We start from the raw sequence: 24,078 nt of genomic DNA, 5'->3' as shown, positions 1-24,078 counted from the left end.
CTTTTGTCGAAATTTTCCATGACCGTTTTGCATAAATGTGGCTGAATTTCGTTGATACAGCGCTCAACTTGGCATAAACCTTAGACTTCAAAAAACCCCAAAGAAAAAAGTCCAACGGTGTTAAGTCACATGATCTGGGCGGCCAATTCTGATCACCAAAACGGGAAATTACACGACCAGGAAATGACTCATGCAGTAATTGAATTGTTTCTTGGGCTGTATGGCATGTGTCACCGTCTTGTTGAAACCACATGTCGTCCACATCCATATCTTGCAATTTAGGCACAAAAAACTGGATTATCATGTCGCGATAGCGAGCACCATTAACTGTTATTGCCTTATCAGCCACGTTTTCGAAGAAGAATGGACCGATGATGCCTCCAGCCCAAAATCCGCACCAAACAGTGACACGTTGTGGATGCATTTGTTTCTCAACAACCACTCATGGATTTTTTGAACCCCAAATGCGACAATTTTGTCGATTAACGAAGCCATCAAGATGAAAATGAGCCTCATCGCTGAAGATGATTTTGTTCGAAAAATAAGCATGCACTTGTTGTTGTTCCATAATCCATTCAACGAACTCTCTTCGCTGTGTGTGGTCATTTTTAATAACCCTGAACTGTCAGCTGTCTCCCTGTCTTTTTTTTTTTTTTCTCGTTGGCAACACTTTACCGCACAAATGGCGCTAAATTTAAATCTTGCGTGAATTTTGGGACACCCTGTATAATCAATAATCAAGGAATATTCCTATATATTTTAAATATTCCAGTCGATCCTGGAGGATCAACTCACAAATCCCGTAGACTCACGCGAGAGTCTACCAGCTAAACAATATAAATATAATCGCTGAAATAGTCAGAGAAACGAAGAAAGTTTACCTCTAATTTTCCATTACTTAACCCACTCTGAATAAAAATACAAAACTGAATAATTAGAGCCATAACCACTATTCACTAACCGCTACCATTCAATTCAGTTCCTAATCATGTAATTATATTAAATTGTATGTATAATATAAATATGAGTATTATATGTATTATATAAATATGTGTATTATATGTATTACATAAATTGTATGTATACGTATGTAAGTAATTTATTAGACAGATAATAACGTATTATTTGACATTTAAAAAAGAAAATCATTATTTTGATCCACTGGGGGAAATGCATTTGTAATGTGTATTCAAATATACTACTGAACTTCTCGTTTCAGGTTATTGTGCTTCGCTTAGACCCACTTGATGATATTTTAGAAAGGGATTTATGAAGTTCTTAACACGTTTTTATTTTACAGGCTTCAACATGCTTAAGCACAGCTACTTTAATGGACTTTCATGGTTTATTCAAGTGGAACAACGCAGAAGCAATGGAATTTTTATGCAATAGATGCACACAAATTTCCCATTCAACCTCTTTTATTCCGGTTGTGGCTGATAATGGTTTCGCGAACTCACAATGCGATAGAATCCACTGTTAGATGAGAGGTTTGGCGTTCATGTAAGTCAGAGGTATTCACTCCTTGAATAGCAAAATATGACAGCGCCAGCTAAAGCAAACAAATAATTCAGAAGTAATACGTTTTTTTACCTTTTTTTTTTCCCAAACACACAAGGAATACTAGTGAATGCAATTCACTAGTATTCCTTGTAAATAATCCATGGAGACTTGTCGTTTCCTTTTGACGTTACGATGCTGGTATTAAAGAAAGCTGAAAATCTAAAATTAAATTTGTATATAAACAGACATTAGATTATCCACTCTCTTTTGCCATATCCCCACGGCCAAGTTTACAATAAGCTAGTATGGATGTCTTTCGAATAATTAATTTTTTAAATTCATAGAAGTATTCGGGTGATTGCAACTTAGTACGTGTATTGCTCTCACTGATTATGACAATGCAATGAGAATTTGAAGGACTTTATTATGCCACTGGCGTCTTTCTACTTTTCTAGTACAAGCCTGCCTTTTCTGCGGTGCTGGCGAGTGTGTCATAAGTGTTGGCACGTGCTCTGTTAAAGAGAAAGTCGTTTTTTTTTTTTTTTTTAGTTCGGATGCCGAGAGAGAAATTCTCGTAACCTCGAAGTGATATACTTGGTGTTAACATCTTTCTTATTATGCACGTTATCGATTTTAATTAGGAGTTAATGAGAGTGGTGATAAACGATAACAGTAAATTTAATTATCGTTAAAAGAGCTTAGCTAGAATTTCAAGTATCCGCTGGCAAAACTTTCTTTCGCCTAAAGGATACAGAACATAGCTAGTTAATGGAGCGAAAGCATTCTTTAATTCTACAGAATTTTGTGATTCGTCATAGATTACATGTTGGAAGTACTTCGCATGATTAGCATCTACAGTGTACGAAATAGCATGTGGATTGAAGCACCTCATTTTACATAGTATCAGACTGTTTGATATCGCTTTTCTTACTTGTATCCAGGGGCGGCTCGTGCAGAGGCACTACGGAACTGCAGCACCCCCAAATTTTCTCGATACATAAATATATTTATTCATTTATTTATATTTGCTTGTAATATTTAATTTTATCATCAATAATCCTACACAATTCTCTTACTTTGTATAAAAATAATAAAAATCCATCTTGTAGCACTTAGGAGGGCGCTAGCAGCGCTGTGTTTACCACAGTGTCATATTGCTACGCTCGCAAGCATATACACGTATTAGTGAGATACGAACTATTAACGTAATGCGCCACTGTCCGTCGCGCAGTTCCACTGTTGTTTATATGCAGTTTGTGCGCCAGTAGTAGAGTGCTTATCGTGTTTACTCCGTCACTAAATATTTGGACATTACAATTAAAGACATAACATTTGTTACACTTTTTATTTTAGAACATTATTGGGATTATGATAAGGGATTGTTTTAAAAGTAATTTTGAATTATAACGATGTATAATTTTATCGATAATAAACAATATTTTTTCATGTTTAATTTTTTTTAATTTTTACCATAATTTTGATATTTTATCCAAACACGTATACACTGTACTTACAGTGTGTATGTATATTTCGAAAGTTGCAGCAACCCCACGAGTTCAAGCCACGAGCCGCCACTGCTTGTATCACTTTTCAACCAACTCAATTCACCTTATTCAGCAGCAATTTCGTGACGTAAAAACGATAAAATAAAGAAAAAGTGAAACTAGACGCAGGAAAACTTCTGTTTTTATGAATACGTCTCTTCTCGGATCATAATTCAAGTTTTTTTTTTGGGGGGGGGGGCATTTGTTACTGACAAAATTCAACCACAGCAGGTTGATTGTTGACGTCAGCACTTATTCTTCTATCTTCTGTAATTATTTGCTTCAGGGGGGTTGTAGTTTAGTGCTTATCTTTGTAACTCTCCTGAGTTGAAAATAATTAGGACGTGCTTGTACCTGTGCCTCGAGCTGTAGTACATTAATGTTACTTGCATTTTTTTGCTAAACCAGCGAAGCGTAAATAAAATTCTGTTTATCGTGAACTGATAGTTCAGGGATTTGCAAACATGAAGTTTTCTCGTTTGAAGAGTTCGATACTGTGGAATAAACACAAGAAGAAAAAAAAAAAACGAAGATAGTTTTTCGAAAAGAAATAAGGCAGTCGGAAGACAAAAAAAGCTTATTATATAATATATGTCATCCAGAAATTCTAAGGGATAGTCTGTCAAGTGCAACAGTAAAAACGTAATCTTTATCCTGTAAGACATTTACAAGATAGAGACAGTCTTCGTTTCTATCCTCTGTCGCTTGGTAAGGTCTGTTTTATGCTTGATGTTTAGTAATCCGAAGGGACGTTCCGGCACGTTATAAAAACTTAAATTCTATCTTCATACATCAAGCGGACAGAACTACGTGGGAAAACTGAACATCATATTGATCGTAATTTATTGTTTCCCTGTAGAACTAGAATACATTTGACGTCTTTCATTTCTCATACGGAGATTGAATTTTTCATACAACTTTGCTGTGTTAATATATATATATATATACCGTATAAAGTGTTTTTTATTGAAAATTATCTTCATTTTCTGCCAGGGAAGCGCATTAAAAATCATAAGTGTGTTAATCTCAAGAGCTGAGCACTTTATTTTCTGTTGAGTTACATACAATACGTAATTTTTTTTGTGTCTGTGTGTAAAAAATTTATTTTTATCATAATGGCCACTTAAAGGGCTTTTGCCATATGGTTGAAAACGAAATTAGTGAATTAATTGATGGGGAAACAGATTTAAATGAGGAGGAACTGGTACAATTAATAGATGACGTCGAACCAAATGGCGGGGAAAATTCTGCCGAAGATTCTGATTGTGATGAATTAGTTAACGAATTCAGTTTAAAGAAATTAGCAGAATTAGAGGATTGGACTTGACAAGAGAGTTAGGAATTTATTTTACGATGATCCCTCAATGGAGCGCTCCGGAAAATTCACAAGACAATTGGATATTTGTTTAGCTCCATATTATGAACTTAATAAAAAAAAAATTGCAGCCGAGGGGTTAGCAAGGTCTTATTACTGACTTCTTGATAACTAAACCAGCCGAAGTATGCAGTGAGAATTATAGAAATGATGCCCAAGAATTTCAAGTGATGACGACGTCTGGACACTCGTAAATAAAGAACATCTACGAAATGTTAGTTTTGAAGACACTGATGACGATTAAAAATATGCACTTTATTTTATTTTGCCTAAAACATTTATGCATTATGTGCAATGAAGTTTGCGTACAATCTGTAATTTTTATAAGTGTACACTATGTATTTTGTTTCATAGTTTATGTTTTCTTAACTTACATGAATTACCTGAATTATTTATTTATTTATTTATTTATTTATTTATTTTTTTGTTGGATATGTCATTTGATATGCCTGTGATATGGGGAAGGGGTGTCCTAGGTTCGATTTCCGTCGACGGCGTGAGGAGCTTTAGGATCTTTCTCAGACATAGCCATGTTAGCCGGTCTTGGGCAGCAGGGTCACCCCCCCCCATCCCCCAGTTTATCTGGTTTTTTATCCCGCAAGCAGGCAAACCAGCCCCCCATGAACACACAGGCTACAGTCAAAAATACATCCTTCATCCTTCATTAGGAGGGCTCAACCAGTCCTAAGGGGTGGTCGAGGAAATGGGGGAACCCCCACACGAAAAAAAAAAAAAAAAATTCCTCCGAATCGTTTCTTCTCCTCTTCTCTCCTATGAAAGCAACAAACCAATCCATTTCGAATCTCTCACAGTCAATGTTCCCTCTAAGCTGTGCGCATGTTCGCATACACACCAGTCAACAACGGAGGGCACGCGCCTAGTATACACTGAGTGCACAAAATGTTTTCTTTCAGACTTTCTAATTTACAGTAAATGGTTTTAGAACGTGGTATAAAAACGAATTGCATATGATAAACCATATTTGTTACTTATTTTATTTAGTAATGTCTCCACCCTAATATTACTCTAACCCAGAGGTTCCAAAACTTTCTTGGTTCACTGCGCACCTAGACCAAGAGAAATACCTAACAGTTCCGTTTGTCGTTGTTGTTACAGCCTGTGTAGCTCAGTGGATGTGACGTTTGCACACCACGGCGCTTGACCGGACGAAGGAAGACTTCTTGGTTTCGAATGTAGTCGGTGACTAGAAGAAAATTTTCTAAGCCTTTTCTCTACCGGTTCCCGAGTTAGTCGATCTCTGGCATGGGCAAGCGGGTTTTTCCTCCCGGAAACTCGTGTTTTTCGTCCCGTAAACTCATGATAATCGACCGTAGATAGACTCCACATTATTTCAGACATTAAATACGAGTGTTACGGTTAGGGGACCACGAGATAGCGGCACTTGTTCAGCCATTCTCTTCCCTGCGCGCGCCCTTAATTAGTTATCTCAACTATCTCTGATTGGCTGCTGGTGGAAATTGAACTGCCCACTCAGTCTCCAAAAGTTAGATAGGGCTAAACGGCCTCGCCTACTCCCTATAGAATAAAAAGGCGTTAGCTGATTTTATTTATTTATTTATTATTATTAAGAGAGACCTCCAGGAAGTCAGGGATTCATCGAGGGAGGCCACATTCTACCTACACCAATTGTCATACTTGCGTTTGAATTCATTCACACCACTTGCACACACAACATCCAATAGCAATCCATTCCAATCACTATGAGAGAAAATCTAGCTCTTATTCTCTTCTTGATGGTATACATTCTGAACTTCCAAGGATGCCCTTTCCTCACCCTTCATGAAACGATAAATTTCATCTACTGATATCCTGTATGACTTTCAGAAGAAGAAGTAAGTCTCAAAATGCTCCCGAAGTGTGTGCACTAATTCATTCTAACATCATACACTCTAAGTAATTACTTTAATATTGATCCCTGTGGGCGAACTGACACCTACGTCAGCAATTTGCAGAGGTATATTTGTTTAGAGTGTCTACTGTCTAGTCACTTGAATTCGTGAAAACTGTGATGGATTTTGGTAGCTACGCGGATTCGAGCGAATGAATTTAATGCTCGCAATTTTACAGGTTATTGCTAAATAAAAGATTTAAAAATGGTCAACATTAATATGACAAATATTGCATTAGCGGTTTTAGTGCATTAAACCCTCAACCGTAAAACTCGCCCACGTTGAACTTGGGACTGGAAGATTGCACACGAAATGTTTTTCACGCCCGCATGAAAAACATAATGGGCCACCAAAAATTAGCGGGAACATTGAATGATTTAAATCGTCTCTGAGAGTTTAAAGCGTAAAATATCCTGATACGAGTGTTACGGTTAGGGACCACGAGATGGCGGTCATCTCGTGGTCCCTAACCGTAATATCACACTGAATCTTGTTTTTATTCATGATTTATCACACTTACCCGCAACTGAATTAGAAACCTTTATACAGATATATGCGTAAACGTTACTTACGCAGCGTATATGAAAAATACTTGGTCACGTGCGTCAACACGTGTTCTAGGCAGCTATTTAAGAGTGCTGCTGGTCCGTTCATTAGTGTTGATCACAACAGGAAAAAACAAAGGATCTTTCGGAGTTCGAGAAAGAGCTTATTGTGGGTGTCCATTTGACTGGAGCCACGATTTTGAAAACAGAGAACTGACTGGTTTCTTAAAAGATGAGATATCCCGGGTGTTTAATCAGTGGAAAAATAACTCGCATTGCTTGTCTAAGAGGCTTAACTGTGGTCCTAAGACAGTTTGTCAGGAACGAGATCGCCGTCGTCTGTGAAGGCTTGTACGGACAAACATAACTTTGTGTGTGCAGCAATTGACCGAATCATTTAATGAAGCCTGTTCCCGATCCATACTAGGTTCTTTCCTTTACTTTTATGTCTTTAACATAAAAGTAAAGGAAAGTTTATTTTAAATTCATTCTTCGCTTTATATTTCTTCATTTCGTAGAAAAACTATTCTTAATTATGATGTAGGTGAGTTCGCCAGACTCATACGAATTTTCCCTCCCAAAACTCGGATTGTTCATTCCATAAAACAGCCAGAGTGGCTAGGAAACGTACGTAAATAAACCGATATAATACACTGGTCTCGTAGCATTAGTCCTTTCTGCCGTAATTCCAAAACAGTCGCCAACCGATCAGTGTTAACCGAAGTACTTCTTTTCGAGGTCTTTTTTTTTTTTTTTTTATTGAAATCCTGAACATTTCACGGAACAACTTGGTTATTTTGTAATGTATTAATTAATAATTAATTGTTAATTTAGCTGATTTTTTTTTATTATTAATTAATAATTGATCATTGAGCCTGTGTAGCTCAGTGGATGTGGCGTTTGCCAACCACGGCGCTTGGCCGCACGAAGGAAGACTTGGTTTCGAGTCTAGTCGGCGACTAGAGGAAATTTTTCTAAGCCTTTTTTCGACCGGTTCCCGAGTTAGTCGATCTCTGGCACGAGCAAGCGGGTTTTTCCTCCCGGAAACTCGGGTATTTCGTCCCGTAAACTCAAGAAAATCGACCGTAGAACCGACATTATTTCAGACATTAAATATATTGTGTTAGGGTTAGGGACCACGAGATGGCGGCACATTTGAGCCGTCTCTCTTCACTGAGTACCGCTTAATTAGTGATAGCCTTGGGCCATCTATCTCTGATTGGTACCAGTGGAGATTGAACTGTCCACTCAGTCTCCAAAAGTTAGATATGGCTAAATGGCCTCGCCTACTCCCCGTATACGGGAATAAAAAGGCGTTAGCTGATTTTTTTTAAATTGATCATTAATTATTAATTAATAATTAATTAAACATCATTAAATTAATTTGTGCTGATTTTCATTGACATATCCCATTCTGATCACCAAAAATTTATATAAGTAATTACAAGTGAATGCAGACTTTCTCCTGTGTGCTGGTAGTTTTTCCCCTCCTTTTGTACACCCTGGAGATCGCTTTGTAGGCTGGAGGTGTGAATCACTATCTGTTACGTCACAAACACCTTCAATAAGAGATTTCTTAACACCAAAATTAAACAAAGTCCCTTGTCTCTTATTCATATTAAAATTTAAATCTGCAGGCCTATTACTTTTAAAAAATCACGACACTACGGTTTCGACACTTTCATCCTACAATTCGAACTTGCGAAGGAAATATTCAGTATTACTAGATTTGAGAACTGGATACAGACTACCTTGATCTCCAATTTCAGTGGAAAAATTTTCTTTCTACTTCCTTGCTGATTGGTCACTAACATTTTCAACACAGATGTTATTTCGTTTAGTTTTGAGAACAGAGGATACGCCGCCCATTGTTGTAATCGGCTTGCAGGCAATTTTTATGACTGGTCATAAACAGCGGTATTCCCTTTCCCGGTTGTTGAAAGATTTCGATGTGTGAAAATTAACGATACACAAATGTTATTAGGCGTTCTGGGTCTGAGCTTTTCGACATTTTCACGAATATTATTCTCCTCAGAATATTTCCACTATAAAATATTTATTCATGAAAAATGCTTAGAAAACTGAAATAACAAATTCCAGGAAAACTTCTCGCGGAACACTGGTGTTCCGCAGAACGTAAATTAGGTGAATACTCATTTCCTATGAGTCGGTGAAGAACTCTAGTGGAAATAGGAACGCTTTCATTCATTCTCTCCATTAACCATTACTCTCTGTATGATAATTCTAACACAGTTCTGCCTTGATTATTTTCAAGGGCATGCCGTAAAACTGAGAATTTTGAACATCCTTGGATCTATTGACTGAATTGAAGATTTTTGAGAAATCTATGAATGTGTAAGATTAAGGTGAGGTTTTTCTCTCTTTCTCCTTCTAGGGCAGTAGATGTGCTCAACAATACTTCTCGTTTTCAAGAAAACATTCTTGATTTTTGAGTAGAAGAGGTGTTAAATCTCATCACCGCAAATGCCAAAATTCGTCTGTTGTTGTTGTTGTTGTTATGTTCCATTGAGTCGTTTTCGACTCCTGGTGATTCTATGAACATACATTCTCCATTCAGATCTGTCCCTGGCCATATCTTTAAGAATTTGCAAGCGCATTCCAGTTGCCTCTTTAACTCCACCCATCCATCTAATTCTTGGTCTTCCTCTTCTCCTGCTTCCATCAACTTTAGCAAGCATGATCATTTGCTCACGCATTGCTCGCAAAATATGTCCGAAGTATGACAATTTTTGCTTGATGATGATAGCTTCAAAGGAGCACTCTGGCTTTATTCTGTCTATCATTTATTTATTGGTTTGCTTTGCAGTCCGTGGTATTCTTAGTAAGCGTCTCATAATTCAAATGCATCTATCTTCCTTCTTTCACTCTTTCTCAGGGTCCAACTTTCACATCGATACAGTACCAAAGGGAATACCACTGCTTTCGCGATTCTTATGTACAATTCGTCTGTACAAACCACCATTTAAGCCATATTTACATATGATGTCCAGACATGGAACATCAAGGAACAGTTAATATCTTCAATAGCACTGGGGCATGCCTTCGAACAATATTAGGATATACGTGGCAAGTCACATTCCTAATACTGTATTTTTGAAGAAAGCCAGCAAAGATCCTTAATAGAAACAACTCAAAAAAAAAAAGTCAACTGAGATAGTTTGGAGACCAATTGGTCTCCAAACTATCTCAGTTGACATTTAGACACCCACTTTCGCCTATGTTCAGTGCTCTTGTTCTCTTGTTCAGTACTCTTATTTTCTTTCCCGCAAGGACCTAACTTGGTCCTTGCGGAAAAGAAAACTTACATTATGCCAACATGCACTGAATAAAAGTCATAAAAAAGCACAAAAGGTAATGAATGTGCACAATGCGAATATGATTACAATAATTGTTGATGTTATTCAAAGAGCAAAGTTCAACAGTTAAAGTAGAACTGGCCTGACCATATGGTCAGGATGAAAGATGATAATAAATAAACAAAAAAATATATAAAGATTCCTCGCATCATGACATGTTGCACACAAAAAAAAGTCCCATTGTCGTACGACCTTAATGTGTTGTTGATGCTTCTGTTGTTTATTTACAAACTACAAATAATGAGTCAATTTAGTGAGAATATTTTAATTACATTTTCTTAATAAGTCTTACATTGAGTTTATATCGTTCATTTTTGTTTCCGGCTGACGATGATAATGCTAACTAAATCTGGGGATTAGAAGAAAAACCAAGAAATGATTCCTGGTCGAGAACAATTGTAGTTCATCCAGACTAACTCAAGATCACCTTTCAGCAGTCAAAAAATATTGAGATGCATGCATTGGCTGTCTTGACACGTCTCTTTAGAATATTACACATGATCAATAGAAATCAGAGAAAGGAGATTATTCTGACCAAGACATGCTGAAATACATTCTCATGCTTTCTGAACCATACTCGAACCCTATTTAGTTCGGTGGATAATAGACTGGTCCTAGAAGGCTCCGGTGACAATCAACATTGTCGCCGAAGGCAAAGGCAAGTATTAAATAATAGGCTTACTCGCGAATGGAAGTTTGTGCGTTTTTCTTATCGCTACTATAGTTGCCAGAACAACGTAACACTCGCCCTTCTGTTGGAAAAACAGATTCTGGTCCAAGTCTTTCCGTTTTGTCGGAACTTCTATCTATCTTGTATCAGAAAGGATTAACTTGTTATCTTACTGTATCATAATGAACATTTTTCGTTTTCCAGATAAAATTTATACATTTTTTTAATATATCAAACTAAGGAGTGGGCCATTGAAGAAAGGACGACAGCTGTGTTAATTTATCGAAGAAAACGTAGCAATATTTTATACCGTTATTGTTACAATATATAAAATATTACTACATTTATTTTTTTTAAAACGGATGATTGATCGAATTTTGCAGAGCTGCTTCTGCTACCGCTCGTTATAACTGTGGAGGGACAACATTCCATCAAAACTCTCCGATAAACATTTTTACGCTAGTTTTAAATCCTAGAATCAGTATCACTAAACAGCATTCACTCAGAAAAGTTAACTGAGGTCATTGTGGTATTTGCCAATATAGGTTATACCTATGTTTACAATATGTATAATATGTCTCATCATACACAGCGGGTTTTGGTAAAAAAAATAATAAAATAAATAAATATGACTATTCATTTATTTAAAGTTGCATGACTGTTCATACGATCAGTGGAATATACACTATTGCCGAGCGAGAAGCCCCCCCCCCCTCTCTCTCTCTCTCTCTTGTTTGCTCGCTTGCTCTCCGCATAATCTTGAGAAAATTAATCTTCTTAAAGCGATCGATTATTACAGAGTTCAGTTGCCATTCTACAAGCAAAGGCAGATGTGAGCATCGCATTTGAATCGGCAACCAGTTTAATGGGTTTCTAGAAAAACAGTTGAAAAACTATTATTATTAAATGTTAAGTTCTTTTATATCATTGAAGAGTTTCTATAGCAACCCACTGCATCATACGTGGAGAATCACTTCATTATTTTCTCTGGTTTCCCTTTGTTAAACTGATGCAGTTATAATGATTTCGAAGAAAGTTTATGTTTGCTTGGCATAGCTTCTGTTGGTCTTCGGTTGGGAGTGCGTTCCTGTGTCATTAAGCCTTCCTTCTTTGTAATCATTTTCCTATTCGTATATTCTCAGTCAATTAAAAAAAAAAAAAACAGGTATTTGCACCCAAAAAAAATTAACTGCAAAGTTAAGTGATGCGTGGAGTTAATTTATAATCCAAAGACTTACGAAAGGCTTAGTTTCGCTGTTCGTGTCATGTGCATTCTTTTCTTGATGAGACGAATCTGTGGAATGTGAAAAACAATCGGTGAGAAGGAAAAAATAATCGTCTTGGAATGAAGTTGTGCATAGAAAAGAAGACAGGCGTTTTCTTAGCTAATGCTGATCTAGAGTGGAGATTGCGTTGACATCGCACAGTGCGAGAGCATTGTAATTTGGTTTATGTCTGATGCGGTTATCATCATCGAGAACTTCTTTTGGTTTGGTCAGAAGGACGCGAAACTCATTAACAGTTAAATGGTGTTCATAAGCGAATTCCAAATGCTTTAAATGGAAATTTGTTTTCGAAGGAGTAAACACACGACCCAAATAGCTTAACACAAACAGAATCCTATGTCTGATTTGTAAGTTAACCAACCGATGTGTTAGCGATCTTTTTAAGTAGTTTGATATATCATTGCTAATCATGCATTTGAATAACGTTTATTTGGAAGACCATTTCTGATGTTTTTAATCCACCACGAAACTCAGCTGTTGCTCGGAATATACTGTCACATAATTTCATTGGGCATTATTTAAATCTGCTATAATATTATAAAACGTAATATTTGAAAATCTTTTTTTTAAATTATTCAAATATTATCAGTACACATTGAATTATAAATTAGCTGTTAATTGATTATGGTGCTAAATACAAAATAAACAAACAACATCTAATTCATAATATGCTATGGTGTAGGCTTAACGTCCGGCTTAATAATTAAATTTATTTAAAAGTGGAAAAAAGAAAAATTCTTCTCAGAGAAAGTTCATATCCAGTCTAGATGGTAAAGTCTCTCCACCTCTATCGCCCACATTCTTACAAAAGCATCGGCTTTACTAGGGATGTCCGAGTCGTACATGTGGAGAAAAATACCCCGCACTTCCGGTGCCAGTTATAGAAATAAAATATGTATATAAGAAATGAGAAAATTTCCTTTATATATAAAGTGTATATAAAAATCATTTCGACATTAATTTGTGTGACCGAGTGGTTAAACTAATTGCTTTTTTAACCAGCCAGAAGGATGTCTCCATGGGCATATATGTTTGTGAACCATTGTCCGCTTATTGTAGGCCTGAAATAGTTTTTAAAAGTTCCATGTTTGGTCTATACAGTAGGATTTACTATGTAAAAAATCCTTAGTCTGCTCACAATACTTGCGTGGTTTATATTAACTTTCTTTTTTGTGGGTGGAAGGATCATGTTAGAGCTTTATATGTTGGCAGGTATTTCAACCAATGATGGTAAAATTTCTGTTTAGCATGTCATCAATTCTATTTTTATTTATTTATTTATTTTCAAAGAAAATATTATAGCATGACAATCGTTTCTGATGGAACAACTAAAAACAGCGAAAAAAGATAAATAAAAGAACTGTATATAATAGAATCATTGGAGTGGGGGAAATTCAGTGAATAATTGAGCCTATTCTCAATGATCAGTCGGAAACAATAATAAAATAAAAAAAAATTAAAAATCTCAATTAAGATTTCAGAATCTTGAAATAGATACCGTACTAACCACTATTTTCATTCCGTTAAATTAATACAGTTTATCTTAAGAAATACTGTAAAATTACTTTGCCAATTCCGATTATTTATTTTTATCCATTGCGATACATTTATTTTACGGCCCCTTCAGCTATTGTCTTTTTCTTTTAACTGTTTCTCTTCTATGTGTTGGTCTGTTGTTTAACTTTCCTTAATCGTCATATAGATGTGAAGCTCACAAAGAACAACAACTGTGTGCATATATCAAAACAGAATATTTTCGAGTAGAGCGATGAAAAGTTTTTATTTCTTTTATATGTGATTTTTCCTCCATCTCTTCATGACTATCAATTTATACAGTCTGAAGTCCTCCCTGTTTGTAATGCATTCGCAAGCTGTTTCCATATCAGCACTTTTCCAATTTTTTTCACTCTCATTTCGTTCTTTGGTAAGTTCGAGAGCTGACTACACAGAGAAAAGTAATATGTATGAAGAAATGTTACATCAAAGCCTGACTCGTAAACATTAAAAGAAAGGCATTTTCGGATTATATCCCAGCTATGGAACAAATACATGGAGAAGATTGTGTAGGTTTTCTGTAAAGAGTGCAATAAAGAACTAAGATTGAAGAAACAACAATGGGCGTATTCTCCATTGTTGTGTTTACATGAGATTTTGGTGCACTACATTAATTACTTCGGTCGTACGGATGACTATGCAATTCACCCATAAGTAGGCACCGCGTTCTCCAAATTTTCATCACAAGAACCTATTGATTTTTAAAAGCATCTTATAGTAAGGTTCCTAGGTCTCTGCATTTCACAGATATGACTTGGGTACTTTACTTCAGGTTCCGCTACACTCGTGCAGTTTTTAAATCCTGCCAACCTCGTGGGAGATTATCTACCAACATCAGGTTATGAAAGTCGATCTGGCATAACTGATAGATGCAGTACGAGTACGACTTAGGTGAAGTTTTTCTTGAATTTTTTGTCGTTCCCCACACAGGCAGGTTCTTAGTGCATTTCGGAAGCTACTGCGGAAGTTTTTCGACATGAAGCCATAGACGCAAGGGTTGATGCAGCTGTTAAAGTATGACATCAAGTGGAAGACGGTCCTCATGGGTTTCAGGTAGCCATAGTTGAGCTCGTGCAAGAAACCGAATGCTGTCAAGACGTTGGTTATTAGAATTGGAGCCCAGCATATGATAAACAGTAACACCACGGCCACTAGCATCTTGATCACCTGAAAGAAATAAAGAACAATACTTGAATAACGTTAGGCAATCACCTACGCTTGGCACATATACAGAGAATTTAAATATAGTCATACATGTCAGTAACGGTAACACTAATTTTCCATTTTTACAATGTTAGTTCACTAATCATTATTTAATGACCACGTACAAATTAATATTTATTACAAGACTGGATGGATACCTTCTTATGTATGAATACGTTTGATTAGATTAGTAAGTTTTCAACAGGAACTGGATTATGTCCAACTGAATACGGAGTGTTCAACTTCATTAGTTTGTTCCCATATTACAGCAAATTTATTAACAGAATTCCTAAAGAGACTGCAGCGAATTTAAAACAGCTTGTAAAATCCACCAAGGACGAATGGACACGTTCTTATATTTGTAAACGTGATCGTACGTAAATTATTATTCGGCAAAGTTATAATTGAATAAATAGATAAAACGAAATTTTCAAAAGTTTTAAAATGGCAGAATAAATTACATGATAAACGCCACCTGGTTGTTAATTAGAAAGCATCCCTATGGTTACTGATTAGAAAGCTTTGTTGTCATCTAGTTTCATTCTTAGCTAGTTTTATATATTGCTGACTACACTGAACACTGACGCACGTACACAAAGATCGAACAAATGTAGACGCACCTGTTTGACTGTATTGTTGTCGCTCTCCACTTTCTGGACACATACCCTAGATTTTTGGACGTTTGGTTTTTGAGTAGAGTGCTGGTTTTTTGGGTGAGTTTCTTTGACAGTCATCTCCGTTCCTGACCTAGTGGAAAGTAATAAATAAAACAAACATACATGTTATTGTAAAAAAAAAAGTGCTTATCTTAAGCCACCAATGCCTCCTATTTAAATATAATTCGTTATTATTATTGCATATTAATAATTACAGATGAACTCTTTCATATCATGAACTAACGACACCAGCGCACCATAGTATGATAATTACCCCGTCTCTCCCCAGGGATTCCACTGCAGTTAACTGGGATGCTCAGGCCAAGCCGCACACAACGAGTTCCGATCTGTTAAATAACACCAAAATACGATAATTATATTATTATTATTATTACATAATACCTCCAAGGAGTCCAAAAACTCATCGAGGAAGGGCATCTACTCTACAGCTCTCCGTCTCCAATCGCAACTATCGTCAATACCAGCACCATCTACAGCCGACCTCTACCACTATTTTCACAGACACTCACAAACATCCATGCCCATGGCGGGATTCGAACCCGCAACCTTTTGGCTGGAGAGCAGATACGCTAACCACTCGGCCAATCATATGTAAGTAAAGGCGAATGTTGGGCCACATTCCCATTCATCCTCGCCGAGATCCACTCGGCGAGGATGAATGGGAAAAAATCGCCTGGTTGGTTTGAGGAGCAACGTTTGAATGCCTTCTTAAAATGTTGTTGGCCAAGTGCACCCCTTGATGTTTATATCCATCCATCTGGTAATGGTTGCTTCCAGCGAATCACAAGATAAATTGGAAACGGGTTTCTAGGAATGTGAGAGATTCCTCCGCTGGCCTGTTCAGTCACTTATTTTCAACCTAGTTGAGTAGTTATGGAATGATGTAGGACGAGTATTAGCGGGGTTTTATATAATCGGTGCAGTTCAATCTAAAGCAATTGTGTGATGCGATCAAGTATGCAGCCTCTGCGGCGCACTCTTGACTTCATGTAGTTACGTCCCATCTGCAGCTTATGAGAACCGAAGGGAGATGTTTGCTACTGGGTAGATGTACCTAATGAATTGACCACTCAGTATTATTAATGCTCCTTTTTTATTACTTATAAATGATTTAACTGAACTCTTTCTCTAATTGGATCATTTATTATTCGATGTTTTTTCTTTGACATATCACTTTGAGCTATAACAAGAATATTTTAGATTTCACATCCACAGATTGACCATAGAGAGACCTAAAACTTAACATTCAAATAATACCAGGTCAAACTTTTCTTAATATCGACTACTATTGATGATGACGATGATCAGCTTGTCTTTTTCACTCACTACAGCGTGAATACCCTGTAGTGGGTGGAAAATAAACAGGATTACATACAAGCAAATCGTCCAAAAGAATACGCATTTAATAGCTACGATACACAGGCATCATAGAAAAGGAACCCAACCGAGCCACATTAATTGCTACTGTGCAGATACTGATTAACAAAGATCCTTTCTCCGTGAAAAAGAGCATACAAATATTTTGAAAACTGGATGTCCATTTGTGAAAAAAAAAAGCACCCAAATGGCTAAAAGTGATGACAGCAACACTTGAACGAATTTGACTTTATCCCATTAGATTCTACCTCTCTTCTCTGCCACAGATCGTTAAAAAGTTATAGGGGGGAATCCGGGCTGTTATTGGAACTGTGATGTCGGAAATATAAATCAAAAATTACTTATGAGAAATGATTCGTGCAGCCAAGGCCGTACTTACACTTTTTTCCAAGGTGCTAGAGTGCTCCGATCTCCCGTCCAATATATATAATCAATATGTACAAAAAAAAACATTTATTGCATTTATTAAAAAACGTATGCTAAGTAGACTGTTAATGTCTTGTCTTAGACTTCTATTTGTCAAATGTACCAATAATATCATGCACCTTTGAACCATTTAATCAGATGTACTGATGGTGCAGAAGATCAAATTCTTAACGTTCCAGTGGTTTTAAATTGCCCAATCGAGGCAGGGTGATGCGCTGAGACAATAGCACATAAAAATCAGTGGCTGTGATTGGTTACTGTATCAGCCAATCAAACTGAATGTTCTCATTTGTCATCAGTTGCTGTTTTTGTTTTCTAAAGTTTCATCTGTTTTGCGTGCTTGAAGTGTGAATTGACGTGTTAGGACGCCGATATCGACAAGTATTTAATACATAATTTTCTTAAAAAAAATCAGCTAACGCCTTTTTATTCCCGTATAGGGAGTAGACGAGGCCGTTTTAGCCCTAACGAACTTTTGGAGACTGAGTGGACAGTTGAACTTCCACTGGTACCCAATCAAAGATAGCTGAGATCACTAATTAAGCGGCATGCAGTGAAGAGAATGGCTCAACAGTTGCCGCCATCTCGTGGTCCCTAACCTTAACACAATATATATAATGTCTGAAATAGTGTGGGTTTTACGGACGATTTTCTTGAGTTTAAGGGACGAAAAACCCGAGTTTCTGGGATTAAAAAACCAGCTTGCCCGTGTAAGAGATCGACTAATTCGGGAACCGGTCGAAAAAAGGATTAGAAAAATTTCCTCTAGTCGCTGACTAGACTCGAAACTAAGTCTTTCTTCGCGCGGTCAAGCGTCGTGGTGTGCAAACGCCACATCCACTGAGCTACACAGGCTATTAACAATACAGCTTCTGTATATTTATAGAAATTTTATAATTTTTAAATAATTTATAACTTTTTTGCCCACACTTACAACGGGAATCAGGGTTGACGATCTACTGAATGTCATGTTTTCTGCCAGAGTTTTCGCGGTTGTATGTTTATAGTCGAAGGAGGTTGAAACTTGTGTATAAATAAAAAAAAAACGAATTATTTCAGCCTTTCTTTGGTTCAATCCGGAATTTCCCAAGTGATTACTTTTTTCCCGATTTCTGTGCGCATTATATGGCTGTATTTGAAAATCGTATCAAAATTCCAATTATCCCTGTTTCACTCTAGTATTTGCCAATGATAATCTAATCTCACCACGAAGCGTAAACCCTTTGTGCTTCTCACATAAACGGCTTTTGTGAAGCATAGCAATTGTTCATTTGACCTTTAGGCTTTCCATATTTTAAATTCTATTAATTGATAAAGTGTTCAAGGTTATCTTACAATTAATTGCATTATTGGACCAATTAAGATGAACGCTGATGCTCTATGCACTCTTAAAACTTTTATACGTCGATAAAAATGCAATCATAAGGTCAAGTGGAAGTGACATAAGCACCGAGGTCCGGAGCTTTTGTCTGTGGCAGGTACAGAATATCATTTGGTGACGCACGTGACAAAGTACTTTGTCACGTGCGTAAGTTGTGTTTATGTATGTCTGCATAAAGTTTTCTAAATTCAATGGCTGAAGTAGGGCCAGGAAAATAAGGTAACTGAGTATGATGGCATGCAAGAGAAAGTATGATCAGACAGCACAGAACTAAAATTAACGGATAACAGTACTGATTCAAGAGCTGAAGCTAATCGCATTTTACATTCCCCGTTGTCTGATAGGAGAAAGCACTGGAAGAAAAAATTTACGAGCATATAGCTCGCCCTGGCAGGGCAAAAGGGTTAGATGGCATCATTGAGTATTATAATGGCTTTAGGTCTTCTGTGTTTGCAGACTCGTTTTCGCTGTAGTCTGCAGCTTTTTGTACCAGTTGATTAGGATGCATGATTGCTTTCGAGAAGACCTTTACTGCTAGAGAAAGCGAAGGAATGTGGTGAGGTATGGGGTATTATGTCCCGGTGAATCTGGCCATTTCTATCGAACCAAGGAGCATTTAGTATCATACAAGCATTTGTTCTGCACACATTGCAATTTGAGTATGTTAACGTTGGAGGTATGGCTCCAAGCTGGAGAGGTATAAGTAATTCTAGGGCGAATCACCATCTGATAGAGTATTTTCCTTGTGTTTACCTTGCTGTGTCTATTTATCAAGGGGTAGAGATGGGCAATAGTTTTGGATATTTTTTCACAGATGTTCCTAATGTGGTTGTTGAAGCTCAGTCTTTTGTCTAGTAGTATTCAGAGGTATTTGGCTTCTATTTGCTATGGAATTTTAGTATTAAACAGAACAATTCCCCCATTTGGGAGATGCTAATCTTCTAGTGAAGAGTATGGCTACACTTTCCTGTGGGTTCACTTGCAGCGTCCAGTCAGAAAACCATTTCTCTAGCATTAAGATGCTATCTTGTAGTTTTTTGGTTACCAGGTGAGGATGGCGTGATCTGGCTAGTACTGCTGTGTTATCTGCATAAAGGACCGGGATGGAAAACATAGGGTTTGGTGGGATATCTGCCATGTAGATTGCGAACAATATCGGAGCCAGCAAGGATCCTTGTAACTCTAGTCAAAATTCCACATTGAGTGGAGATAGTTCCGTTTATTTTGATCTGCATTTTTCTGTTCATAAGATATGATTTAATTAAATGCATCATCTTCAGAGATATACCAGAAACAATAAGATTATGAAGTAAGCCACAATACCGGATTTTGTCAAAGGCCTTTGCAATGTCGAGGAATACAGCACTGCTATGCTGTCTCCAGTTGAATACTGTAATGATGTATTCGATCCAACGATGTTCGATCCAACGATGGATTTGTTGAGTGGTACTGTGATTTCGATGAAAGCCAAATTTGTCATGCAGTATGATTTTTAGTTTTTCAACTGATTCTTGAATTCTGAAGAGGATAACTTTTTTTCGGCAATTTTACCTTGCTTTGATAGCAGACTGATGGGGAAATAATTTTGAAGTAAATGTGGGTCTTTGCCCAGCTTATGAATTGGGACAATGTCAGCAATTTTCCAAGAGTGAGGGAAGCATTGCATTCTGAGGATTGTATTTATGATGTGGACTAGATGCGCTATGACTTTTCGATGTAATAGTTTGATAACTTTGTTTGTAATGCCATCAGGTGTTCATGGAGCTATATTATTCTTCAGATACTTGATGAGGTTAGTTATTTCTGCTGGTGAGATAAGAGTGATCAGATTTGGATTCTTATCAGATTGTTTAAATCTTGGATTCTTATCAAATTATTTAAATAATAATTTGTTGTCCCATTGTTGGTTTCTATAATTTTGGAGACCTTCTCTAGTCTTGTGACATTTGTTATGTAGGGAAGACAGGAAGGTCAGGAGAGATTCGCATGGAAACACTTAGAAAACTTCGAAAAACGAAGAGAGCATAAATCAGGCCTGGCATTCCACACAATTACTACAGGCCATGAAGTACTTTGGCAACAAACAAAAATGTCATACATTGATCGTAATTATTTTACAAGAAACTTTAAAGAAGCCTCGTAAATGCTTAGGATCCCTACACAATGCAATAAAAATCAAGGCTTAATATTACATGTGATAATGATGTGATAATCATTTCCCGAGAATTTTAAGCAAACTGTTAACACACACACACACACACACACACACACACACACACACACACACACACACACACACACACACACACACACACACACACACACACACACACACACACACACACACACCGACCTTCATCTCAGTTAACAAGCAGTTTATATTCTGTTCCTCATTTAAATGTATTGTCCGTTTAGCAAAAATCTGTGTAGCTGTATTTGAAGAAATTCAATAGCTAGGGTCAGAGAAAGAGAGAGATTAAAAATATAGTTTGTATTATTAGAAATTAATTTTATCGGTCATTTCGATCTTTTACAAGCAACAGTAATTACGTAGGAAATGTATTGTAAATATAATTTGCTTGTAAATCAACAAGCAAATCAGTTATTTCGCTAAACAGTTGAAATAAAATGAAGTGCATTGTTCATATTTTGTATTGTTGACCATCATAATGTATATCGTTCAAATACACTGAGGTTAACAATTTTACGGGCACTTTTTTACTCTTCATTTCACTTCTGTGTTATAAGGAATCAAGTATGTTTCTGAAAATATTACTAGTAACTATTCATTACTAAATGTATATTGTATTAATATTGATATTAATTTATATTAATATTAATTTTTAAGATCAGTACTTTTTAACTAATAATAACTCTTTTAAATTTAATCATTTAATAATTAATAATTTAAAAATTAAACCTTTCTTAAAACTTACTGTTTTGAGAATTTAATTCAACTCATTTATAACTGTAATAATATAAATGGAAACCTTCCCAATACTGATTTTAATGCACATAAGGAAAAACATTAAAAATTTCGTTGTGTATAATGTGGATTATACACAATTAGCAGATGAAACTATATATAGAAAAAAATAATAAAAAAATAGTCCAAAACATTTACAATATGGGATGATATACGATATAAGACTAAATTTACAATATAGAATATATCATCCCATATTGTAAATGTTTGGACTATATGGTATAACATTCCATATTGTAAACGGTTGTTTTATATAGTATACCATTCGATACTATGAAAGTTTGCCTTATATTATATTATATATGATCCTGTGCTATAAATGGTTGTCTTATATAGCATATATCATTCCATATTGAGGAGGTTTATTTTATATTTAATAATAATAATAATTATTATTATTATTATTATTATTATTATTTCGGGCAACTCCTAGGGGTCGACAGACTCATCGAGGGAAGCCCTAACGTCATGTCAAGAACAACTATTCGACATTTACACAGTATCTATCATATCTTGCTTTGAACTCATTCACGGTCGTAGCACCCACAACAGACTCTGGCAGCTTATTCCACTCATTCACCACTCTCCAAGTAAAAAACCTAGCTCTAAAACCCCTGCTAACCACATTCTTGCCAAGTTTCCATGTATGGCCCCCTTGTCCTCCCACCACCAGTCCTATTCTCAAAAATATCTTCTGGATTAATCCTATAGAAACCCTTCAGTAATTTGAATGTCTCAATCATATCATCTCTTTTCCGACTATCAGCCACTTTTTGCAACCCTAAAATCTTCAACCTGTTCTCATTAGGTTCATTCCATAGTCCTGCTATTATCTTGGTCACTCGTCTCTGGATTCTTTCCACCTCCTCCGCATCAAGAAGAATCCCTGGCGCCCATATCTGAGCACAGTAGTCTAGATGGAGTCTTATCAAGGCTCGATATAGTGGAACAATGACTTGTTTGTCTCTGCTTGTCAAAGTATTTTTCAGCAACCAAGTGATTTGATGAGCTGATTTAGCCACTTTTGCGATGTGCCCCCTAAACTTCAACTCCCTCTCCACTAACACTCCCAAATCCCTGGACTCATCAATCTCCTGCAGTACAGCTCCACCAATGTGATATACTGCTGCCAATCTTTTCACTCCAAAATGCATAACCTTATATTTTTCCACATTAAATTGACATCCATTCTCCTTAGCCCAGTCCTCCAAGCTATCCAAATCATCGTGCAAAATTTTGACATCCTGTGCACTCACAATTGCTCTATCCAACTTTGCATCATCAGCAAACAAGTGAACACGTCTTCTCAGATCCTTTCCTATATCATTCATGAACAAATGGAACAGTAGTGGTCCAAGAACAGAACCCTGCGGCACACCACTAGTCACAAGCCGTCTTTTGAACTCCACTCCTGAATAAATCACTCTCTCTGGTATCTCTCCATCAACCACCCTCCTATCCATCTCATCAACCCTATATCCATCCCTGTCTGCTCCAGTTTACTGATCAGAGTTCCATGTATCATGTCAAAGGCCTTGGCGAGGTCAAGTAGAATCACTGTAAACCCATTACCCTTATCCAGTTCAGCCGTCACTGTGTTATAAAACGTGAGCAAGTTACTGAGGCATGATCTCCTTCATAAAACCATGTTGTCCCCCATACAGTATCTCATTTTCATCTATCCTATCCTGTATTCTCCTCTTGACTATTTTCTCCAAGACCTTGACCACAATTCCTGATATGCTAATCGGTCGGTAATTTACAAAGCAGTCTTGGAACCACCTTTATGCAGTGGAACTATTTTCCCATCTTTCCACTCCCTCGGGACTAATACATACCCGAACTGAAATTAAACAAAATGGTCAAAGATACTGACAATTCTTTAGCCGCTTCACGTACGACACGAGCTGGTATACCATCCAATCCCACAGATGTATTGACATTGAGGTTTAGTAATAGACTATTCACCTCCACTTCATTCATCACAATTCCCATATAAGATGTTGGTTCTTTCATTCCTGCAATGTCACTACCTAGATGATATACTCTTGCAAATTGCTCGCTCAGTAATTCCACTATATCAACTGATTCGGTTACCTCCCTACCATCGGCATTCTTTAAAACGATTGTGTTGTATACATTATTTCTTTTACTTTCAACATATCGAAAAAACTGTTTAGGATTCTCTTTAGCCTGCATGGCCAATGTTCTTTCATAATTCGCTTTTGCTTTTCTTACCACACTCGATACCCTTCTGGCCTGCA

General features: G+C 36.7%; 1 protein-coding gene across 1 annotated transcript in view; it reads right to left on the bottom strand.

Moving 5' to 3' along the window:
* Positions 1 to 13,867: 13,867 nt before the first annotated feature.
* The window catches only part of LOC150100716 (QRFP-like peptide receptor), a 36,455-nt gene continuing 26,244 nt past the window's right edge, over positions 13,868 to 24,078 (bottom strand). Inside the window, exons 5-6 of the mRNA XM_090401868.1 lie at positions 15,588 to 15,714; positions 13,868 to 14,931 (exon numbers count right to left, since the gene is read on the bottom strand). Coding sequence (XP_090257994.1) covers positions 14,599 to 14,931; positions 15,588 to 15,714 — 460 coding nt within the window. The 3' untranslated portion in view covers positions 13,868 to 14,598. The remainder of the gene's footprint in view (positions 14,932 to 15,587; positions 15,715 to 24,078) is intronic.

The sequence above is a fragment of the Typopeltis vanoorti genome, chromosome 12 (genome assembly GCF_054136105.1).
Source record: "Typopeltis vanoorti isolate ZY-2024b chromosome 12, IOZ_Tvanoo_1.0, whole genome shotgun sequence".
Classification (NCBI taxonomy): domain Eukaryota; kingdom Metazoa; phylum Arthropoda; class Arachnida; order Uropygi; family Thelyphonidae; genus Typopeltis; species Typopeltis vanoorti.
The sequence above is the reverse complement of the archived record's forward strand: the minus strand, read 5'-3'. Positions and strand labels throughout refer to the sequence as shown.